The following is a 25,039-nucleotide window of genomic DNA, read 5'->3' as shown; positions in this document are numbered from 1 at the left end:
TCACAGATTCCCTTGGCCAAGGTCACTGAGTGCTACCTCTGACAGTTGTGTACCAGCCAGCGTGTGCAGGCTTGCCTCAGGAGTACTCTGGTTTTGGAAGATGTTTCTGAGTGCCTGCTCCCATCATGTCGTTCCTGTGGCAGGCTTTCCTTCACTTCCCTCAGGAAAAAGGTGCTGCTAAATGGATGTGGCAGCTCACCATGAAGGGCCTTCTGGATGGAGGCAGTAGCAGAGATTGCAGTTGTTCGGGACCTTTGTGTTGCTCTTTACAAAGCCAGGCACTTCTGAAAACTGGTGTCAGTTGAATGTAGCACTGAGTGTTATATAGAAGACATGTGTGAAATAAATAGGGCCATGGCGGGGGAGGGGAAGGAAGGGGGGATGTAAATTGGGTGGGAGGGGGAATAAATGATGAAAGAGGAAATCAGCAATTTCACTGATCAGTCCCACTTCCCAAGCAATGACTCACAAATTTTTCCAGAGGAATCATCTGAGCTCTTTGTTTTACAAACCTTGGAGTGGCAGAGTTCTCTCAAAGGTTGGGTTGTCGGCAAACTCTTGTTATTGACATCACAGATAACTTACCTTTTTCTTCCCTGAATTATTTCTTCAAATTCCTGAGCATTTTCCAGAGAGGTGGTTTTCTGAAATAAGCCTGGTTTTGTGGTTTTGAAACCAGTACCTTCTTACACAGGCCTTCTTAACCAGGGAGCACTCCAGAGTACCCATCAATATACTATGGTTGCCTTGACGATGACCCTAACTGATCCATGATGTAGTGACATGCTTGCTCTCAGCTCCGTCATCCTAGCATTGATTCCACCCACATAGAGTTTACCAGTGCATCGGAGGAGGTAGGGGCCGGAAAGTAGCTTTATTGTAATTAATTATTAAAATTTAAAATGTTAGGGGAAATATAGAGGAGGGTTTAACAATACTCAATAGAAAATGGACTCATTACCTTGCTCATGTAACTGTAACCCCTCTATACAGTATCTTTACAATAAAAAATACCTGTTTCTCAGCCTGGCTGTCCCAATCATATTTGGATTCTTACTATGTGAGTCCCTAGGGCTTGGGATTTTTAGCCTCCACTGCCAAACTTTATCTCATCTGCTCTTCAAAGAAGGTGATGGTGATTACAGTATTGCAGAGAAGAGCTGGGAGACCAGTGTGGAAGCCTGGAGGAAAAGGAGATACCCTGAGTACTGCCTTGCTCTGAAAATGTTAGGGAGCCAAGAAACTGAGGGCCTGTGTTGACCTCTGTGCGTGTCCAGTGCACAAGCTTTGGTTCTCAGTCTTATTTTTCTACTTCTTTCCCCACCCCTGCTTGTCCACCAGACTCACAGACCTGTCATCAGTGTCTTTGATCAATATTAACATGATCCCAGATTCCACTCGTTTTTTTTTTAAGTTATTTGAGTTCTTCTTTTTTTTTCTTTCTTTCTTTTTCTTCAGTAGTGCTAGGAATTGAAGCCAAGGCCTCATGCATGCTTGGTAAGAGCTTTACCCCAAGTCTTGGATTTTCTTTTTTAATATTTAATTCATTTTACAATAGCACAGGTGGAAGAAGAGCCATACATCTGGTTTTGGTTTAGGGATGGGGAAATCTTGAGGGAGTGCTCTCTTCTCCAAGATATCTGAAACTGTATTTTTCCCATGTAACGCCCAGGCAGCCTTCCTCACTCTTTAAGAAATTTAAATGGCAGAGTGCCAGCTGTGAGTAAAAAAGCCAAACAAAAGCTTGAGGTCCTGAGTTCAAACCCTAGTACCAGCACCAAAATAGAAAATGTTCTTAGATAGCTGGCACTCATGGCTCATGCCTGTAATCCGCAAGCGGCTGAGATCTGAGGATCAGTATTCCAAGCCAGCCCAGGCAGGAAAGTCTGTGAGACTCTCATTCCAGTAAACTACCCAGAAAAGACCGCAAGTGGTGCTGTGGCTCAAGTGGTAGAGTGCTAGCCATGAGCAAAAGAAGCTCAGGGACAGTGCTCAGGCCTTGAGTTCACAGAATAACAAAATAAAGAAAGAAAAGAAAAGAAAAAAGCCAGGTGCCAGTGGCTCACTTCTGTAATTCTAGCTACTCAGGAGGCTGAGATCTGAGGATCATGGTTCAAAGCTAGCCCGGGCAGGAAAGTCCATGAAACTCTTATCTCCAATAAACCACTAGAAAACCAGAAGTGGTGCTGTAGCTCAAGTGGTAGAGCGCTCGCCTTGAGCTGAAGAGCTGAGGGACAGCGCTCAGGCCCAGAGTTCAAGCCCATGACTGACAAAAGAAATAAAATAAAAAGAAAAGAAAAGGTTCTTGGTCCTGTGAAAGAGCAAACAAAAGATCCCATGCATACTGATAACTATAACATTTTCTTGATTCCAGGAGGCTATTAATTGTAAGATGCCCTATCAATTAAGTAGCACCTTTCCCAGGTGCCAGAGGCACTTTTAGGGACAGTCTGTTCATGCAAGGAGCACTGGCAAGCCAGGAGAGGTGAGTATCATGTAGAAGAACAGGGCATGGGCTAAGGAGTGCATCAAGAACAGCCACTGGTAGTGTAGGAATAGGTTATCATTAACTCATGCATCTCTTCTATTTTTCTGGTTGTCAGGTACTTTACCCTCCATTTGGGCTAGAGTTTAGTTCGAAGTACAAAATAATGAAGCTATAATGGTCTAAGAGTTTCCTGTTTCTTGTGATACTCATGATAAATGTCATGTAAATTAACATGGTCCCATAGCAACTAGACCATGCAGAATAAAATCACACCACTGCCAAGTGGTAATTTAGACAATGTGATTTTAGTTTAGTTGTAAAGGTTGGTAAAGGATTGACCTCACTACTTCTTTATTTTTGATTTTTAGTTCCATTTATGGTGCTCAGAGAATGTTAGATACAAGTTATCCATTTTATAACTTATAATACTTCTTTGTGATTAATTAATGTATTGTCAGCTTTTGTAAATTTCTCTTCTATGGTTGCCAAATTTGTGTCCAGGGATCTATACTTATTATTTTGTTCACATTTTATATATCCTCAGTTTTTTATCTGCTCACTCTAATTTCTGATAAAGGAGTATTAAATCTGTGGTTTTTGTAGGATGTCAATCTCTGATGGCTTGTTTTATAATTTTTAACACTGTGTAATTAAGTGCATTAAAGCCATGTCTTTTTGGTGGTGATAACTATGAATGAGTGCCCTACCTTAGGTTCGATTTTATCTGATGGACATTGCTTTCTAATTGTCTTTTGATCAATACATATTTGGCTCACTTATCTCTTTTCAGTCTTTTATCTCCAACATTTTCAGTATCATTTTGTTTTAGGTATCTCTCTTATAAGCAGTATATATCTGGCTTTTCTTTTTTCTGGTGGGGTCGGGGTAAGACAGTATGGGTATGGGTATTGAGGGCCTGACCACTGTCCCTGAGCTCTTTTGCTCAAGGCTAGTGCTCTGCCACTTTGAACCCACAGCTCTACTTATGGTTTTCTGGAGATTAATTGGAGATAAGAGTCTCATGGACTTTCCTACCTGGGCTGGTTTCAAATTGCAGTCCTCAGATCTCAGACTCCTGATGTGAGCCACCAGAATCCAGCAATTTTTTTTTTTTTTTTTTTGTCAGTAGTGGGGCTTGAACTCATGGCCTGGGTACTATCCCTGAGCTTTTTTGTTCAAGGCTAGAGTTTTGAGCCACAGCCACTTCCTATGAAAATCCTGTACAGAGGGGTTACAGTTACTTGAGCAAGGTAATGAGTACATTTCTTATCAAGTATTGTTGCCTCCTCCTTTGTTTTTTCCCTACCATCCCTTCCCTCCCACCTCCACAACTACACTCCCCCTCCTCCCCTACTTCCGGTTTTCTGGTGGTTAATTCAAGATAAGAGTCTCATGGACTTTCCTGCCTGGACAGACTTTGAACCATGATCCTCAGATCTCAGCTTCCTGAGTAGCTAGGATTACAGGTGTGAGCCACCAGTGTCCAGCTATATCTGTCCTTTAAAAATCCAAACTTTTAATAGGTGAGTTTCATCCATTTATAGTTATTGTGATGACTTGATACATTGGGACTTATTTCTGGCTTTAATTTGTATTTCTGTTTACCTCATTTTTTTTTTCTTTATGCTGGTCCTAGGGCTGGAACTTAGGGCTTTGGCCCTGTCCCTCAAGATTAGCGCCCTACCACTTGAGCCACAGTGGTTCCACTTCTGGCTTTTTGGTAGTTTATTGAAGATAAAAGTCTCATGGGTTTTCCTGTCCAGGCTGACTTTGAACTATGATCCTCAGATATGGGCCTCTTAGGTACAGGCATGAGCCACCAGTGCCCAATTGTTTGCCTTGCTTTTTATATTCTCCTTTGGTGCCTTCCATTAAGTTAGCAAAACTTTCTTTTTTACCCTCTCTTTATTTTTCCCTCCTTGGCCACAATACATTTTTTTTTTTTTTTTTTGGTTCTGGTTGTGGGGCCTGAACTCTGGGCCTGGGTGCTGTCCCTCAGCTCTTCAGCTCAAGGCTAGCGCTCTACCACTTGAGCCACAGCTCCACTACGGCTTTTTTCTTTTTGCTTATGTGTTGCTAAGGAATCGAACCCAGGGCCTTAGGCATGCAAGGCAAGCGCTCTACCACTGAGCCACCTTCCCAGCCCGGCCACAATACATTTAATTTTTAAAATTCCATCTATTATTCAGTGATTACTGCTACATTTTATCATGCAGAATTTTTTCTAACAAGGATTACAGTTTAAAAATAAAACCACTATGGATGATCGCTGTCTCCACAAACAACCCAAAGACCTTTGCATACTTTACCCACTTAATTACAACAAAGAATTGAAATCATAGCACAGGTAATGCATTCTCAGCTTACTAACTCAGTAGGAATACAGGCCCCTGGGTTAACTTTGCAGGCATGAACATTTTTCTAATTCTGTTTTACACCCTGAGGTGCTTTGGGCCATCTCTCAAGGTCATAATGATATATTTACTCTCATCTCATAAAACTCCATATCTCAAGTTCCTTCCAAAGTGTTCTAAAGTAGGATTAGACATAGCTGAATTTTGAGTCCTATGGATCACCATTAGAAGCCTAGTTTCACAACCGGATTTGTCATAATGTCCACGGGATCATCACAGGCCTCCTTTCCACTGCCAATACCTGCTTTCCTGTTCCTCGGTTCTCATGCTTGGCTGTACATGTAGATCAGCTGGAGATCTTATGAGAAGGCAAATCATCATTCAGGGGGCTCTGTATTCTCACACCTCCCCTGGGCCATGTGAGTGCACAGGTGCTTGGAGAATACTGTCCAACTTGGAAAACTAGGGCGTTAGCAGGGCTCCTTGGTCATTCCCAGGCCAGAAGAAACATTCTCTCTGCTGTGGTTGGAGCTCAGGATCTGGAACTTTTTTATTTAGTCCTCTCTGTCCTCTTGCTAGACCAGGTCCCACTGGCTGAAATTGAGCATTTACTCAGCACTCTGTGGAGTCCTCTGCCTCCAGTCCACTGCCTTCCTCCTGAGGTCAAGTCTTGGGCCTTTCCCTGTGTCATTCAGACGTGGCTCAGTGAGTCAGCACTGTGAGGAAGAGCCTGCCTGAGGCCGGGTCGGGCTTCCTAGTCATTTATGTTTAAGACGAGCTTTTAATAGAGATACACTTTTAAATAGTAACCGGGAAAGCGATTCTCTCCTCTTAACGGGTAGCCATTTATAGGCCTCAGCTGTTGAAGCTCAAGGGTAGCATTAGGCTTAAGTTTAATCTTCTGTATACCATAATTTACAGCACCAAGCAAAGCATTGTACGTACAACTCTTTCAGACATTTGCCATGATAAATAGCTATTGCTCTTGGCGGAACAGGAACACCATCTCCGAGTTCCATTTATGAATATTGAATGGCTCCAGCAGGCTCTGCCTGTGCATTTTTAAAGGGGAAATCCCCACAGATAGCATCTCCTCCCCGGCCCAAACTGTCACTTCCCGCCACCAGCCAGATCTGAACCGAGCAGTGGTGCTGCAGTGCACATGTGTTTCTGGTGAAGGTTGCACAAAGCCCAGGCGACAATCCCAAGTGCAAGTCCTGCTAAAGGCTGCAGTTTTACACGGAATGTCACGAGCTGTCAGGGAGATTTAGCTGGTGGCAGGAAACCACTGGCAGGAATCAGGGAAATATCTGAGAGGCGATAATCTGATGCAGGAAAACTGAAAGAGGTGTGATTCTATTGGATTCCTCATGGTGAGATGATGTCATTGAGGAAAAATGGGAATTAATGGGGCAAAAAGAAGCTGGGGAGAGGGTGAAAAGGTCCAGGCTGTAAGATCTACTCTTGAGGAATCTGAAACCCATATGCCAGACTTCTCTTAGTTCAGATGCTTTATTCTCTACCCATGCGAGGTGGCAAAAATGCACATTCAAATGGGACATTTAGGTGGCATTGACCATCTTATCTGGGTTCTTTAGGTATGTGTCAGCTGGTCTCCCTGACACTCAGATTTCCAGAAATTCCCTCAGAGCCTCAATTCCATTCCACCAATAAGCTCTACACCAGAGGGACTGGAAGCTTTTTTTGGCACTCTAGTTGGGCTGGTGTTGATGAGCACCCACTATGAACATCACACTGGGTATGGGGCAACGACTCCAGGACAAACATGAACAAAGGCGTCCATAGGGGGCGCTCTGTCCATCTTTGCGTGCTGGGACAGAAACTCTTCTTCCATGGCCTCACACTCCCCCGTGCCACCTCTCATCAATGTTTCTCCATTGAAAAGGAATTCCCCCCTGAGAACCACTTCAAGAGGCTTCTGTCCTTACAGCCACCTTTCGAGGTTGGTCCTCTATCTTTAGGAGTCCCTAACATTTCCACATATCTTACTTGCTCATTGTGACTCACTAGTGGGTAGCTTTGAAGATTTGAAAGCCCAGAGAAATAAATTTAGCAGCCTAGGTCACACAATGACTAGCAGCAGAACTAGGACTTGAACTCACAACTCCTGACTCTCTTCCCAGTGCCTATTCCATGAACAGAGACCTAAGGAGAAAATGCCTAGCAGCTACAAAACACTGTGTCTGCTACAGGAGGCCAGTGTACCTTTATGACAGTTTTCCATTTGCAGTTTGTAAGTTCAGTCCTTTGTACAACGAATATATCCCCTCCCTTTACCCCTCCCTTTCTCCTGTCTCCTTCACAGGAAATCCAAGCCCTCTGTAATAACTATTTAAAAAACACTCTGAGGATTTTGAGTCTGAAGGAAGATCATTCAGTCTGCCCTGGGTTCTGAACCACCCTTTCATTTCCTGGCTAACCAGATTCTATTAGAACAGAAGTTAAGGTCATTTCAGCAGGTGCTGAAGGCAGTTGGTTGTGTTCTACATGAGGATAAACCCATTCGGCTTGCTCATTAGTTACAACAGGCGATGAGAGAAGGGTGCAGGCCAAACACTAGGTGTGTGCTTCATGCACATAAACCTACTAATGAGAATAGGTTTTGGCAGAAAGCTAAATATTACTACCCCCACCCTCAGAACCCAGAGCTCCTCCTTAGGATTCTAAGAGCCAGAGTACAAGCACAGATACACCTTGAACTTGATGACATCTCTCCTTCACAGGCTCCCAGAAAAGTTTGTTAAACAGGAAGTGGGGGTGGGGGGGAAGGGAAGCAGTTCAATGAGAGACTTGTATATAAGCAACTCAAGAGACCTGGCAGTTTGGCAGTTGTGGAGTCCTTACGATTGGACTGGCAATTTGCAGGGAGAGGGCGTCCTCGGTGTGACCTTCCATTCCCATTTGTCCATTTGTGGACTGGGTATGGCAATTGTGCTCCAAGGTTATTCTTAGGAGTGATGAATGTGAAAATGCCCTGGCATGCAGTATGTGCTATAAATATGCCTTGCTGCCACGTGGAAAATAGGCGTTTTTTTAGCTGAAATGTATAATGAGGTTAGGCAGGGAACATCAATCGCTGGCAGCAGGAGCATCGCCAAAACCTGGAGTTGCCAAAGGAGAGGCCAGGTCTCAACTGAGGAGGAGAACAGATGCCATCTATGAGGCATTCTCAAGTAGAACCCTGGACACAAACACAGAACAACACTGAGCCATCCAGCTTGAACTGAGCAACAAATAGGGGGTTAGAGAGAAGTGTCTTGTCTTCTCATTCCCACTGTTTGCTCTACACTTCAGCCAACTGGATTCTAGAAGGTTAAGCAACAGGAGGAAGGGGCCTGAGTGAGCCAGTGCCCACATGGATATCAGCCACTGTGTTTGAAGGATGTTGTGTTGCTGAGGTAGCCGAGAGATTTGAGAACTGAGCCCTGCAGCCATATTGCCTTAGGCTTAATTTTTGACTGACACTCCCTTGCAACCTTCAGCCAATCCTTCCATTGCTCTGTGCCTGTTTCCTCATCTACAAAAAGAAAAGGAGATAGTGAATAGTACCTATCCAGTAGAAGTAGCCAGGAGAATAGAGTAAGGAAAGAGGACTGCATCATAGAAGAACGCTTGGCATCTAAGCACCTGAGTATGGTGAGACTTTGTGGATTCAGTGGATGGCAGAGTGGAGATAGACTAGATTGCTTAAGGATAGCTTATCTCCAGAAGCGTGAGGGCTGACAGAGAAGACACATTAGTAGGGAAGAAGGAGCAAGGGCTAGAATAAGCATCCTCAACTGTCAACCAGCTGCAGAGCAGATGTGGTCGACAGGATTAAATTTTTGCTCAGGCAGGCCATGCTGAAATTACCCATGTGTCTTCTTCCTGCTTCCAGTGAAGCTGGGAACTTAGAGGTCCAACAAGTTGGCAACTCTGTGTTTCCAAAAACATTCTAGGGGCCGGCATGCTGGACATAGGGGACTACATATGTCACACAAGTCAATCTCTCCCAACGTCATTGACTGACACCCTATCTCCCTCTGCTTCTGAATCCCACAAAAAATCATTCCCCTGGTATCTGTCTTCCTTGACTGGAGGAAGCTCCCTGTCATCTGAAACTTGTGCTTCATAGCCACCATCCTCCCTCAGCCATGTGTGGGCGGTTCTGCCCTCTGCTGCACACGTCACAAAGACAGCATTTCAGCCTTGCAGAGCACATGTCTTGCAGTCCATTGGTGAAAAGAGACAGCAGTCATCTGCTGGTTGGTGTGTGCCAAAACATGGCCTTAGAAAAGGGGAAGCATTGGCTCCTGGTACAAAAGCTGGTCCCCGCTGGGTACACACCCAGCCTGAACAGCTCCTTTAAAAGCAGAAGCCATTTGTCATCTTTTGATTCTCTTCCAGCACTGCCCCTGTCACAGGTAGATAAATGAGGCGGCATCTTGGTGTCCAAATGCAGGAGCATCTAATCCCAGCGGTTTCCTGCCGTGCCGTCACTTCTCCAGGGTAGAGAGCACAGTGGGGTGGTCCCTGGCTTCAGAACTGTAACTATAAGCAAATTGCTTCATCGCTTGTCCCATTTATATGCAGGGAATGTTTTCTCAGAATCTCCCAGCCTCCCGGATGCCATTGATAGGTGCGTTTCTTGTGTCAAAATCTTGAAATGAATCATCCGTTTGTGAGCTCAACATCTCACGTCTGTAGTGTCGTAGAATGCTACTAATCAAATCAGTATCTCAGCAAAAGCCAGCAAGCATCCTTGATTTAAAAATTAGAGAGGGGTCGGGCTTTTTGTTCTAAAATCCTTCATTATGCACTTCAGTTCCTCTCAGCTTAGATGCACTTCACAGGCCTTCAGAGATGCCACAGACTTTTCCTCATGGCCCATGTGGACTTGAGATTTCATGGTGGTGTATGAGCAGAAACACTAGGTTGTTCCCAAGGCCACCAGTCTGCTTACTAAACCATAGGTGACCTGTAAATGATAGCCCTGTACATGAAGGGGAAGCCATGTGGTGAAGGAGCACAGCCACCCTAGGCAGGCCTCATGTCCAAATGGCTGAGTGCATTTCTGGTCCAGCCACATAGCTGTGATTTCTTCTGTTGCCATTGGTTACATCCTCTAGACCAAAGCTGTTGGGTTGAATGGGATCCACATTCCCAAAGGTATGGTTTGGCTGGATCAACTCCAGTTCATCCCAACTAAAGGAAAATCAGCTGCCCCGATTGGATTACAGTGAGCCTTTACTACCTCGAAAACACTGAGAAAAGAGAAAATGCAGCAAATCTTCTCATAGCAGGAGCCATTAAACACAGGCCACGAAAGCCAGGGACCATAAGACATAACAATAATGAAGTTATTGTTCTTGAGACAGAATTTTACTGTGACATCTAGGCTTGAGATTGAACTGGGAACTCTTCAGTCCTCCAGACAGCCTTGCCAGGGCTAGGATTATATCCATGTGCCATCATGTCTGACTTAAACTTTAAATTTTAAAATTAAAGGCCCTGATTCAATCTTTAGCCAAAGGTTTCCTGTAAGAAACCTTTTAGAGGAGGAAAGAATTTTTTTTCTGTTTTTCCAGTGGTTTTAATGAATTAACAGAAAAAAAAAATCGAATGAGGTTGAGAGCCCAGCACAGAACTGTCATTTGCCTGGGGTTAAGGAGCCCAGTTGGGATTTGCAGCCTCTACTCTTCTTCTGCAGACTGTATATCTGTTACCTACTTTGTAGCTAGAGGGGAGGGAGGAGAGGGAACAAGAGGAGAGGAACCGGAGAGCTACCTTGGAGCCCAGCCTTAGGAAGCATGCCATAACATACTGGTAGCCATGACTTATTTAGACAGACTTACAGAGAAAGAGAGAAGAAAAACTACAAGCACCTATGGCTCGTACTTATAATCCTAGCTACTCAGGAGGCTGAGATCTGTGGATCTCGAAAGCCAGCCTGGGCAGGAAAGTCAATGAGAGTCTTATCTCCTCTAATTAACCACCAAAAAAAAAAACTGAAAATGAAGCTGTGGCTCAAGTGGTAGAGCTCAAGGACAGCACCCAGGCCCTGAGTTCAAGCCCCAGGACTGGCACCAGAGGCGGGGGGGGGGGGGGGGGGGGAGAGAAAGAGAGAGAGAGAAGAAAAGAGGGAGGGAGGGAGGAAGGGAGGGAGGAAGGGAGGGAGGGAGGGAGGGAGAGAAGGAGGAGGAAGAGGAACAGAAAAAAGAAAAACTACTTCCTAGAAGGGGAGGAAATAACAAGAATTGGTCTATTAAAAGATAGGCATTAACCAAACACCAATGGCTCATGCCTATAATCCTAGCTACTGAAGTTCAAAGCCAGCCCAGGCAGGACAGTCCATAAGACTCGTATCTGAAATTAATCACCAGAAAACTGGAAGTGGTGCTGTGGCTCAGAGTGGTAGAGTGCTAGCCTTGAGCAAAAAGAACTCACGAACAGCGCCTAGAGCCTAAGTTCAAGCCCTATGACCCCCCCCCCCGCCCCCCCCCCCACAAAGATAAGCACATGCCCAAGTGAAACTTTAACGTGATCCTGCCTTTGTTTCTAGTGGAATCACATGATTATTGTAAGCTTAAAAGGATACATCCCCAAACTACTTAAAAGATAATGCATTTTGGGGAAGGTGGCTCAGTGGTAGAGTGCTTGCCTAGCATGCACAAAGCCCTGAGTTCAATTCCTCAGTACCACATACACAGAAAAGGCCAGAAGTGGCACTGTGCCTCAAGTTGATAGAGCACTAGCCTTGAGCCAAAGAAGCTCACAGGCACAGTGCCCAGGCCCTGAGTTCAAGCCCCAGGACTGGCAAGAGAGAGAGAGAGAATGCAATTTTTAAGGCTATACCCCCTGTATACCCACATACTTGTTAACTTCTCAAGGTTGCTATGTTGAGCATGGTCGTGGAGGAGGGGAGGGAGTTACCTGTAAAGAATGCCCTCCCCCATTACCCCCCCCCCCACACACACACACACACAACTTACTTCCCGTTGAAGAAGGGACTTCTGGTCATCCCTGCCCAGCCCTGCAGCTCATAGTGACTAGCAAAGTGTAGGTACTCGTTCACTGTCTTCTGAATGAGAGTGAATAATCTACATATTTGGTCTTGGAGATCAGTGATAGTCACCTGTAGTCTGACACCTAAATCCTCAATGTTTGTGAAAGCACAGATCCTGGGGTCCCCCACTCCAGTTTCTAATTCTGCAGATTTGCAAGACCCATGTATATCATGCCTGCTGCTGCTGGCCTGAGTTTTGGTGCTTTGAGAACCACTGCTTTGAAGTTCAATGTTAGTTAAGGATTTTCTTGCCTTTGCCAAGTCTCCCAAGAGACCAATGTCTGTAACTGTCTGAACTTGCCCATAGAACTGGCCTTAATTTTGGTTTGACTGGAATTTGACCAAATAGCAAAACAACTTGATTTTTTTTTTTTCAAAATCAAAAATCTCCACTTTGCTCCCTGTGTAACCTGAGCAACATGAGTCAGAGACCGCCTGCATGACAATGGTACTTACCTTGGCAGGACACTACTACAGAGGTGGCAGGTAGAACGCACCTGCAGCCTTTGAGCCTGATGACATTTCCATCTAGTTTTAGAATCCCGCACCTAGCGGCAGGTGCATTTAACTGCAAAGTCAATATGACCTTTTCAGGAAAGGGACCTAGGAACCAAAGGGAACACGTTTGCAAAGCTCTTCATTCAGCTGTGGGCCTGGCTGATGTTATTTGGGCCCCCGGATTCAGAAATAAATGGGAGTTTCATGGCCTGAGGAAGGCTGCCTACTGCAAAACTCCTCCTGATGCCAGTTGTCACTCTGAATGGATTCCAAACCTAGACCTTCAGGAGCTCCTCCCTCCACCCTTTCTGCTCAGGAGAATCCTTGAGACCTGAGAAGGTGTGTGAACAGGAGAGAGAGAGGACTGGATGAGGCAGTAGAGGGCACTACAGGGACTCAGGCTCCTTGAACAGAGAGAAAAGATGAAATGGAGACTAAAAAGGAATTGAAGAGGCTCTTTCCCTGCGTTAGGGAGTGTGTATGAGTAACCTGTTGCTGCATAACAAGCAACCTCAACATGTGGTTTTGTCTTACACAGTTGGCTCGGGGTCAGAGGCCTGGGAGCTGTTTAGCTGTGTGGTTCTGAGTCTCTCCTGGGCAGCAATCAAGCTGTCAGCCAGATATGGGATGGTAGTAGAGGTAACCACTTCCAAGGCGGTTCACCCCTGTGGCTCAGTCCTCACTCTCAGGACTCAGGCCTCTGCTTCTAACATGACAGTGAATCTCCTCAGAGCCAGCAACTCAGGAAAGAAAGGGAAGCAGTCTTCTGCTCTTTAATGCCTGGCCTCAGAAGCAATGCCCTGTCGTTCTTCTCTCTTCTGCTCATTGGGCACACGAGGCGAACGCCGCCCCACACACAGTGGGAATGAGGCCGCACATCTTAAAGGAAAGGATGTTACAAACGGTGAGCCTCTTGCATTCCCACCTGGCCAGGCTCGGGAAACCATGAGGACAGCCGACAGGCCCTGGGTGTCAAGGAGGACCAAGGACTTTGGTCACATGGGACCAGAAACAGGTATAGAAAGAGGCACTGGGAACTGTCATGGGCTTCGAGGCCATCATCCTGGGGTCACCCAGCCCCTTCTCGCCTTCGATCTTACGCGTGACGTTCTTGGAAGGGACTGAATCCGCCTGTGAGTCCCATAGCTCAGAGATGGCTGCAGAGCAGAAGAAAGGGTGGCTGCTTAGAGCCAGCTCTGGATTGGAGAGAGCAACCACCAGCACTTTATTTCCTTCTAGATTGTTCTGCCTGCCAGGTCCTGATCAAGAACAGGGACTGGCGGCAGAAAGAAAGTCCTGAATGAGAGGAGCTGGTGCTGTACTCTTAAAAAGGGAAGGCGGTGGGAGAGAGGGGTGTCAGAGAGCAGCGTGGCAGGGACCCCACTCGGGAGGATGGCTCGGTCCTTCTGGGCACAGCTGTTCAGCCTGTGTGGCAAAAGCTGCTGGGCCCCACAGAGAGCTCCTCCCTGGCTCCTTGCGTGGCGACGAGTATGACAGCCTGGTGCCAACGCAGGGCCGCCCGTGGCCGTTATTTCTGCTCTTAGCTCCCCATCATCCCCAGCGATGGAGCTAATCAAACCTGCTGATAGCTTCACACTGAAGGAGATAGCTAATAACGTGCATGACAAGCATTAGAACACAATGTGATGTGGATAAATTGGGTCCATGTATTAAGAGCTATAAAATGAGATTCCATCAAGGCATGAATAATGGCGCCTGTAGAAAGGATTCATCAAATAGCCCATTAAAAGGTAGAGGCATTCTGGTCAGACAACCCCCATTTAATTATACTCCTGCCCCTACTCCACCCCCTCCTTTCCCCTGACGCTCCTTTCCACTAGGAGAAATATGGAAAGGGGTTTCGAGGAAATCATGGAAGGAAAAAAATAAATAAATAAATAAGCCCTGGGACAGACATTTCGCTAGAACAAGATCACGAAGACAGACTTAAGCAGCCGTGTTTAATGTGAGGGGGGGAAAGGCAATTGGCATGGTAATCACTAACAAATGTAATTTCCAAAGGAGCCCTGTTGATACCATTCAGCAAATGCCAACAAAGCATTTACTTTCCAAAGGGAGAAAGCAAGACAGCAAGAGAAATGCAAGCGTCTCCTGGAGTGGAGCGGAGAGCAGCCAAGCCCTAGATCAGCGTCAGGTGTGAGCGTGGGGAGTGCAGAAGATTTGCACACCTTCCGGAAGACCTCGCAGGACTGGCATGGTCTGGAGAAGGCTTTCCTGGAAGAGGAGACTCCAGCACAGCCCTGAAGTGTGGACACGCTCGCACGTACAGCAAATTCGTGAGCACACTCTGGTGACAGGGTCGAGTGAGGACAGGGGCGTGAGCAGAGCGCGGGGCACCTGTGGGGTTCTCCTCTCCATTTTCACCACCACCACCCCGGTCCAAGCTGCCATCACTGCTCACCGGGACAACCGCAAAAGCCTTCGGCTCTTTGCCCTGCTTCCACTCTTGCTCCTCTACAATCCATCCTGCACACCAGAGTCAGAATCCAAATCAAAGTTAATCATGTCATTCTCTTGACTTGTGGCTCTCATTGCTCTTACGCTGAAAGTCAACATCATTATCATGGCTACAAAGTCGTGTGTGTTCTGGACCACTGCCTGTGCCAAGCTCCCCTTTTACTCTGTATGCCAGTCAAGCTGGCCTTCAGAATTTCAGCACATTGTGTCTTCCTGCCACAGGGCCTTTGCACATGCTTTCCCTGCCTCCCTTTCTTTATGATTTTATTACATCCTCTCTTCCCAAAGCTAACTCTGACTCATCTTTCAGAATGCATCTCCGTAATTACTTCCTCCTGGAAAACTTCCCTAATTTTCATATCCAGATTAGTTCTCCCTTAGGTATTGAAAACAAATATTTATGGTGTGAACACATGGTTAATATCTGTCTCCCTAACTGTGCCACAAGCTCTGTGAAGGCAGGGACTCAGTCTTTGCATCCCTGAGCCTAGCACAGTCTCAATAAATATGTATTGATCATATCATGACATTTAATTAAGAACAGCAAGACTGATAGAAAAAAATGATACTTGACCCAGAAGAGTACCATTATGAATTCTTAATGGGATAAAAACCGGAATTCATGTCCAGACCCTGACACTTGCTGGCTGTGCTATTTTAAATCTCAAACTCTCTTAGAGACTATCTTCTCATCTGTAAAATGGGGACACTCGCAACCTTCTGATGGGGTTACAGTGGTAATTTCATGAAATTATGTATATAAAGGCATTTTTAAAACTGTAAAATCAAACATAAATATACTTTGTCATTTTTCCCAGTGCCTCGTACATTGAGTCATTAAGCATGTATTTGCATGGGTGATGGATAAATGAATAGTGGATGAATGGGTGGTGGACGGACGGGTAGATGTGTGGGTGGTGGATGGGTGGTGGATGGGTGATGGATGGATGGATGGATGGATGGATGGATGGATGGATGGATGGACGGATGGACGGATGGATACATGGACACATGACAGATGAACAGAATACCTGGAACAGCATGATGGAAACAGAAGGAAGAGGGACTTGCAGTCAGGTTTTGCTCCACCCAGTGTCAAATTCAGTAGAGAAAGGGGAAATCATTAATTTTGGTGGACAGAAGTCACTCGTGACCTTATGGTCATTCCTTTCCCAGCCCCTTCATGTTGTCTGCTTTCAGTGACATGCCTTAATTGCAACTTAATCACTTTACTGATTTTTATCTTTGGGGGGAGGGGAGAAATCAAATCAAATTGATTTGCACATACGGCAAGATTGGTGGGATTACTCCAGCTGCTGCCAGCAGGTGCTGACAACTGAAGAAGTGAACGTCTGAGGATAAGAAAACTCACGCAACAGCTATTTTAATAAGGCCTAGGACCCTTCGTTGTTGAATAAATTGCCATGGATAATTGGTTCCGTTTCAAGGGTGGGCTCGTCTTTAACTCCCTGTGCTCCGGGCAGAATAAGAGGGTGTGTGCAGACAGGGACCTGGGGTCTGAAACCCACCCAAAAGCAGTCCCACATCTTGATGAGCCTTCTCTCTCTGACGAACTCCACCGCTGTCACACCGCTGCACACATACGCACGCATGCACGCACCGCTCTGTGGTGCTGATGGTTTTGAGTGGTCAGTTCTGCACTGTGGGGCTCAAGTCTCACCCCTCTGACAGCTCCTAATGTAGCCAGTCTGCTTGAGAGTAAGTAGCTGGACACAAGTCCCACATCATATCCTGGGTTGAGTGTCTTTGAATAAGAAACATACGATAAATAAAGAAAACTTTTTGGCTCTTTGAACACTCATCTTTACCCCAGTACTCTAAATATGATTGATAAAGTTAGATATTCATGGCGTGTCCAGGGGATGGGAGGGATAAAGGACAGATTAGGTGGAAAAAAGCCACCACGTACTTTGTTTTCACATGGTAGTTGGTGGTATAGAATGGGTTTATTGGTAATTTGCTCTTTCTTTTTTTTTTGAGCTATAACAAAATACCTGAGGCTGGGTACATTATAAAGAAAAGAGGTTTCAGCTCACAGTTTTAGCGTTTGAAAGTCCAAGATTGAGCAGACCCATAGTGTCTGTGTAGGCTCAGGTTGGGCCCTCTGGGTATATCAGTGTGGTGGAAAAGCATAGAGATGGGACACACAACTCTCGCCTGGAAACCAACATCAATCCTTCCCCCCCGGGCAGTACGCTAGGCCCCAACCCTGAAAAGTTCACCATCACACTGGACACACGTTTCTAGTACCTGAACCTTTGGGGACCACATTCAACTCCTATACTGACCACAGCAATGGGCCAGGGACCCAGAAGACTTTCACGTGGGTTAAAGAGAGCTTAGAGCACCATCGCCCTAGAGTCCCCTTCAGTAAGAACAGCCCCAAAGCCTGTTGCTGATCTAAAGATGGAGTATAGGTCTCCCTCCTCTTGCCACATCTCCCAGATCAAGGGCTTTCCTTGGCAGCCCTGGGCTCAAATGTCCCATCTTATCAGTAGAGCAGTTTCCTTAGAACCAAATGCAGTTTGCCCAGAAAGAATCATGAGCCCCTGGCTGGTCTACATATGGCACAGTCCTGTGAAGACCCAGTACCTCTAGGCTGGGAAGGGTAAGGAGAAATAAAGTAGATCATACATACTGTCTCACCACCATCCATGCTGGACCTTTAAGGGATATCCAGGCAGTCAGTAGAGGCTGAGAGACTGGGGCAGCAGGGGCGGGGGGGGGGGGGTCGGAGGGAAGGGGAGGGAGGATGCGGGCAGTAGATCTGGGGTCATAATCACTGATCTGTCCTCCTGCTGGCTCACCAAAGGAGCAAGACATAAAACTCTGGGATCCTTCCTCTGTCCAGAAACAGAAGGACTAAGATCTGACTCCAGTGGAGCCATGTGATGGGTGAGAAGCAAGGTCAGAGTGGAGTCCCTGGCCCTGCTCACCATGGCCAGCTCCTGCCCGGGCTGAGGTGCTCTCTTATGGATGGAAAATGAGCCTGTTTTTTTGTTTGTTTGTTTGTTTTGTTCTGTTTTTTCAGAAAGGTTGAATGAGGTCTAAACACCACAGAGTCCAAGATGGTGCTCAGCCCCAACCAGCCTGGCATGCGAAGGAAGTAGCAGAGCATAGGGATTGTAATAGGTCATCCCCATCCGATCCTAGTTTCCTGTCACACTTCACTGTGGTAACCTGCTCAGCCCAACTGGGATTTCAGGCCACACAGCCTTGAGCAGGGCTTAGGGAGTGTCTGAAAGGGTCGGAGGAGGGAAAGGGAGAAGGACCAGAACTGAAGAGGAAGACCACCCAATGGGAGTCAGCCCTCAGATGTGGGAATGCCATGGTGCGGGGATTTCAAGATGCAGTTATCAAATCTTTCAGAAAAGTGTAGACTTAGGATGCTAGCTAAGAAAAAAAAAGTTTTGAATAATATCCTCCTATTCCATGAAAAGGAGTTCAAATTAATTTGCTTTGAGAATTTTAAATGCACATGTTGTAATAATTGTATCTACCCTAGAGCATCGTCAACATCAGGGCTGGGAATCTCTTAACCTTGTATACTAAAAAAGCAGGAACCCAATCTTGCAAGTAGATTGTAAAAACTCCTGAGCCCAGGAGGAGAGTCTGCCTGTCAAATATATAGTCCTTACCCCAGCTACATTTCCCCTTCCTACCTTTCCTGCTCCCACCTTCTCCCCAGTGTGAGAGGATTCCTTCACAAATAACATCCCCAGGAGATCAAGACTAGAAGTAAGAAGAAAAGAAAAAAGAGGGGGTTGGGGTCCTAGTGGCTCACTTCTATAACCCTGGCTACTCAGGAGGCTGAGATCTGAAGATCATGACTCCAAGCCAGCCCAGCAGGCTCTTATCTCCAATTAACCATCAAAGCTGGAATGCCAGCCTGGAGCAAAAAAGCTAAGAGATAGCACCCAGGCCCTGAGCTCAAGCCCCAGTACCACGAGAGAGAGAGAGAGAAACAGAGACAGAGAGACAGAGACAGAATAAAAATAAGAATGGAACATTAGTGTATGCTCATTCAAGTCCTCTGCCTACTGTCTTTTCTTTGGTGGTATTTGGCTCATCCTTGTGGCTGTATAACTAATGCTGTAATAAAGCCTGATGATCACTTCAGGATTGGAGTGGAAGACAATACCTTGACATTTGAGTCTTTTTTTTTTTTCTTCTTAAATCTATTCATCTGTTAGGGAGCTTTTTTTCACCTTTGCAAATCTAAATAAATCCCACATGTATATAATTTTAAATGTTAAAAAAAACACTAGTCCCCTAGTGCTCTATCTGTTCACTTGTGTTCACTGTGTGGGTGCCCCAGCTTAGGAGCATGTCATTTCAGGGCTGTCTGGAGGTAACATTAAGTGTATAGGCTCTTTATTAAGTCAATATTCGATAAGGCCTTTTGAAATGCTAATAAATTATGTTCATGGTTCCTATGCTGAGATGAGAGAAGGAAAAAAGTGTTAAAGCTTACTTTTCTTGCTCCAAACCATAAGTAAATGGCCAGATTTAATCTTCCTTTCATCTATAATTTATATTTATTACATTTGGTGAGTCTGGGTAGTGGTTTAGATTCCTTAGGTTTTTGCTACGCCCAGCCTCCTTAGTATTAATCATCTGTGATGAAACCTAATGTATACCACCTTGGACCCTGGAGCACACCATGATGCCGGCCCTCATTCCACAGCAGACCATAGTGTGGGACATTAAAAACAAGCATTCCCTGCGCACTTGTGAATATATATAGTTCCACAGAGAATCCCCCAACCATGCTTTCCTTCTGGCTTTGCTACATACACGGCTAGCAAACAGTTTTAAAAGTGAGCACATATGGACATATAGCAGCATATACCAAGATAGTGCAAGTCTGCCCAGGACTTCAACAGACTGATTGCAAAGAGACACACTGGTAGGGGCCAGAGGACAAATATACAAAGACAGAAAACCAAACCAGGGTGGAAGGCTGTGCATCTGGATGGTAGTGTCTTCAAGGAGACTGAGACTCAAAGCCAGGCTGCTTTGGTGGGAGAAGGGCACACTGCAAGTGGCCAGGCTAACAGAGGGGTATAGGTTGGCCAAGTTCTGTCCCTTTATGGTGGGAAGGGGGGGGGGAGGAGTGGTGTTTCGCTACTAGTCATTCCCAGTGTAATACATGTGTTTTGTGTGGTTGTTTAGTATCTGCGCTTTATTTCAGGGTTCAGAGGAATGTGACTTTACAGAGTGAGATCTCAGAGGAGAATACATCTCACTTTTCTGAGACAGAAATTGTAAATCGGGCTGGGAAATCATCAGTGGGTCTTGGCTACCAGTTGGTCAGGACTGGGAAGAAAAGAGAGGCCTGTCTATGGTCTTTAGTGGTTAATTGTTGAGCCTCTATGAGCCTGCCTCTCCTGCCCCCTGGCCTCATGCCTCCTTATCTATGGTCATCTATGCAGAGCTCAGCGGTCCACTCCAGGGAACTCACCCTGACCAAGAGCCCACGTCCTTTGTCTCTGTTGTCCCTGTGAGTTCCAGGAGTGGCCATCCCAGGGGACGTAGTTTCCTGACATGCTGCCCTCCAGCTCTGAAGTTTTTGTCTCTATTGGATGCCAAGTGTGGCAAAACTAGGCAAGGAGTTCAGTGAGGAGTAAAACTGGGACACGTAGGACCATGGAAAGCTAAGTTGGGGACAGAGTAAGAGATCTAAGGGAGGCTCACTAGGAGTTTTACCTTTTCTTTCTTTTTTCTTAGCAGACCTGTCCGAAGTCTGTCAGTATTTGTCAACTGGTATCTCACAACATGGGCTATATGGTACTGCTTGTCTGAGTCTCTGGGCCTAAGCCTGGGGTCCAAACCTGTTTATGAATAAACAGGCTAGATGCCACTCCATGAGGACAGGGACCTCATCATTCAAGTCTCAAACCTAGCATGGCCTTTGGCATATATTAGGCACTCAATAAATACTTGATGGAAAAACAGAATCTATAACCAAGGGACCAGACTTGCAACCAGCCAGAAGCAGAAGAGTTGGTGCAGAATCCCACAGAGGGCAATGAAGAGCATCTGTCCTGGGGACATGCTTTCCCAGTCCCCTTCATGCCCAAGTGCTTCCATCAGAACCCTGGGCTTGATCCCCTCTGCTATGGGCCTTCCTGTCCTCTCCTAGAAAATCAATCAAAGCCCCATACTGAAGAAGTAACTGCTCTTGTACCCATCATCCCTTGGGTACTTTTGAGCTCCTAGAAGTGTCTAGTTGCACCTCACCACGAGTCCATGAAGAACAGGAGAGATTTGAGGCTGTGATGGGGTAAAATAGCTTTCAAGGGACAGAGCTGTAACTAAAACCTGGCGTTTAACCCCTGCTTCTCACCATGTCCCCGCTACTGCGATTTCCTAGGCAGCTACCCAGATGCAAGTAAAGAAGATCTTTAGGTTCATCCCCCAGTAGAGTCCAGTAGTGTGATGTATCCCTGCCTGGCCCTGCTGCTGTGAGGGAGGTCTGGCTGTTGTGCTTTCTTACGAGTCTCTCTGTACATTTGTGCAGAGTGGAGCCTGGAGTGCTCACAGCTCTTCAGCTTGCTGCCATATAACTGGTGGGGGAGGGAGGAGAACAGAAACCCCAAGTTTTTTCCAAGACCATGCTATAATCGGTAGTGCCCAGTTTACACTGTAGTAGAACTCACTAGGTGTGCACTGCGTGCTGGTGGTGCCCACCTGGAATCCTCACTACTCAGGGGGATGAGGTTCAAAACCAGCCCACCAGCCCAGACAGAAAAGTCTGTGAGATTCTAATTTCCAACTTACCAGCAAAAAGCAAAAGTAGAGCTGTAGTATAAGTGGGAAAGCACCAACCTTTTGCAAAAAAAGCTGAGGAATAGCACCTAGGCCTTGAGTTCAAGCCCCAGTATCAGCATACACACACAAAGCAAAAAAGAAAAAAGAAAGAAACGAGAATGCCATAGACAGCCCATTTCGTAGTCTGTCCCTTGCAGTGGTGATGTCTGAATGGAGGTAGAGCCACTCCTGTGGCATACAGAGACCAGTCCTAGCTCAGCCACCTGTAAGCCGCAAGCTCGGGCTCCTGCCAACTCTGTTGCTCACATCGCAGTGATTAAGTGTCTGCTGACCACTTTGCTGTGTGTAATCACTTAATGAGTTTGTGCCTACAAGGACATGATGCTTCATTTAGAAGCATAACAGTGAAAACGTCCAAGACTTCATTTGGCCACGAGCTTCATGGTGGTAGGAGAATCACAGGGTCTTCCTTCTACCTATGCTCCTAATCCACTTAGAAGAACCAGTAATGGCCTCATGCTTGATTCATCGCTGGGCTGGCGACTGCAGGAGGGCCTGGCTCTGGGAGCTGAGAGGACAGACGATGGAGGAAGGCAGGATAATGAGGAAAACAGGAGCACAGAAAAAAATCGTTGCAGTGTGCACCAAAAAAAGGTCATCTGGAAAGCCAGAACACTACTAGGCCTGGTGGTGTACAGGCCTAGCTGGAGCCAGTAGTTAGATGGTATTGTAGGGCTCTGTCAGGTGTCCATAAGTCCTGGCTCACTACTACATTTCCCAGAATGCTATGCCCTGCAGGTTGTCAACTTGAGTTAGGAGAACTGAAGGAGAGAAGCAGTCACCATAGTGGTACTTATCTGCCTGCTAAGCCTGAAGCTGCTCTGTCTTCTGTTCTCCTTTAGCATCAACTCCTAGGCAGGTGTGTGTGTGGCTCCATGAAAAAGAGCTCTGGCTCACACATATCAACCAGGTGTGGGGAACCTTTTTCCTGTCAAGGGTCATTTGGATATTTATAATGTCATTCTAACCAAAACAGGCAGATGGCCCCACGGAGCCAAGAAGAAGCATGTGAAACACATACCTGTCTGTCCAATGATACACCAAATGATTTTGAGGGTCCTGTTTGACCTGTAGACTGGACAATCTTCACCCCTGACCCATCAAGGTCAAAAGTGGCATAGTTTTTCAGTCTATCCTCTTAGGTGACAACTAAGCCTGTGTATTCATATTGGACGCTGAGGCCCACTTCCCAACCCACTGCTGCCCTGTGGATTTCCCACTTGAGCATCAGACGCAAAAAACAGTGACCACATAGAACCTGCCTACCCAGCTTCTGCTATACTGAAATGTCAAATGCCTATTGACAAATCCACATACATGCAGATAGATCTTTTTGCATATCCTTTCTGATAATGCTGCTTCTTCAATTGACTATGGAACAGTTGTTCTCATGGAGGCCCAGTGTAAGAATGAGATTGAAGATGTGATGGCTCTCTGTCTCTACTCTCCCTCTCCAGGTGACATGTAAGGGATACTGTTTGAAGGCCTGTGACAGGTCAGTCATCTTCAAGTCATGGAAACGAGGAGATTCTTAACAGTGCAAATTTCTACCCTTTACCAATGATTCAAGAATCAAACATTCAAATGACTATATTCCAAAGTAGGAAGTTTTTTGTTGTTTTTTTGGGGGGGGGTCCAGTTGTAGGACTTGAACTCTGGGCCTGGGTGCTGTCCATCAACTCTTCAGCTCAAGGCTAGCACTCTACCACTTGAGCCACAGCGCCACTCCCGGCTTTTTTCTTTTTGCTTATGTGGTGCTGAGGAATCGAACCCAGGGCCTCAGGCATGCAAGGCAAGCGCTCTACCACTGAGCCACCTTCCCAGCCCATAAAGTAGGAAGTTTTGAAAGCCAATCTCCCCAGTCTTTCAGGGTTGCTGATAATGTTGTGTTTCTTTATTATTAATAATATTATTATTAAATAGTTGTATACTATTTAATAATACAAAGGAGTTACAATTCCATAAATCAGATTATTAGGGCAATGCTTCTTGATCAATATCACCCCCTCTTTTGTTCTCCCCGACTTTGTGTTTCTTTCTTTTAATTAAATTTTTTATTATTATAAAGATGATGTTCCTAGGGGTTACTATTTCATAAGTCAGGTAATAAATACATTTCTTTTTTTTTCTTGGTGCTAGTCCCTGGGCTTGAACTTAGGGCCTAGGTATTAAGCTTTTTTTGCTCAAAGCTAGTGCTCTACCACTTGAGCCATAGCACCTCTTCTGGTTTTTTAAGTAGTTTATTGGAGATGAGTTTCAAATTGGGAATCCTCAGATATCAGCCTCCTGAGTAACTAGGATTATAGGTGAGAGCCACCAGTACCCAGCTTTAAGTATATTTGTTTTGGACTATGTCACCCTTTCCTTCACTCTCTCCCAGTTTTTCCCTCCTGTTCCCACTCACAAGTTTTGTAGTTCATTTTAATATAGTGCCTACTGAAACACGTTGTGTTTCTTGACCTGGGTGCCGGTTACACAGATGTTCTGTTTGTAAGAAGATCATAGAGTCGCACACTTGTAGTCTGTGCCTTTTCTTGTATGCATGTTATATCATAACTCAACTAAAAAAAAAACCACCTCCCCACCTCAACATCACATCTTCCAGGCTGAGAGCCACTGCACTAGATTCCCTGTATACTATACTATAAAGAAAGGAAACCAAGGTGTTTCTCTCACTGGGGAGTAGTTAAGTCAGGATACAGCCATGATCTCAATCACTGGATGCTCTGCAGGGATTCCAGCAGTGTAGATGAATGCAGCCCAGGGATCCTGTCAACCACAGTGAGCGAGTGACCTGTGAAAGATCTAGCATGGTACTACAGCATGAGAAGCTCAGAGTAACTACCTGAGGATAAGGAAAAGCCACTTGCCAAGTTCAGGCTTTATTTGAAGAAGCAGTGGGAGAACTCTTAGCAATTTTGAACAGAATGATTGATAGAAGTATTATTTTTTAAAAGCACAATCATAAATTTAAATTTTTATTCTCTATCATATGTAACTGCTCACAAAATATATTGTTTGGAATGCTGGCAGGTGAACAACAAAAGAGACCTTGGGCCGAGAGTAGGGACTTGACCTTCCTTTGGAGTAGAAACACACTCAATTTTGAACCTCAGCTTCTTTCAAAATGTCTACAGTCTGCACGTAGTGTTCTTAGTACATTTAAACAAGAAAAAAAAGCAAGAGAATAAAAAGTACAAAAAAATAAGCACCCCCCCCATTTCCCACTTTGAAACTATGGGTTCCTGTGGGACGCAGCTGTTCCAGGGACGGACAATGAAGATTTGTATTCCAAGTGCA

General features: G+C 45.7%; 1 protein-coding gene across 5 annotated transcripts in view; it reads left to right on the top strand.

Annotated features, from left to right (window-relative positions):
* Positions 1 to 25,039, top strand: part of Atxn7l1 (ataxin 7 like 1) — a 249,318-nt gene that overhangs the window by 97,558 nt on the left and 126,721 nt on the right. The window contains exon 4 of one of the 5 annotated variants that reach the window (XM_042684656.1): positions 14,482 to 15,701. The exons of the other annotated variants lie outside the window; for them this stretch is intronic. Within the exon in view, the coding sequence (XP_042540590.1) occupies positions 14,482 to 14,567 (86 nt within the window). The 3' untranslated portion in view covers positions 14,568 to 15,701. Of the gene's footprint in view, positions 1 to 14,481; positions 15,702 to 25,039 lie in introns of those variants that run through there. 5 annotated transcript variants of the gene reach the window in all.

The sequence above is a fragment of the Dipodomys spectabilis genome, unplaced genomic scaffold (assembly GCF_019054845.1).
Source record: "Dipodomys spectabilis isolate Male_0828 unplaced genomic scaffold, ASM1905484v1 ptg000089l, whole genome shotgun sequence".
NCBI lineage: Eukaryota > Metazoa > Chordata > Mammalia > Rodentia > Heteromyidae > Dipodomys > Dipodomys spectabilis.
This window is presented reverse-complemented; position numbering and strand designations above follow the sequence as displayed.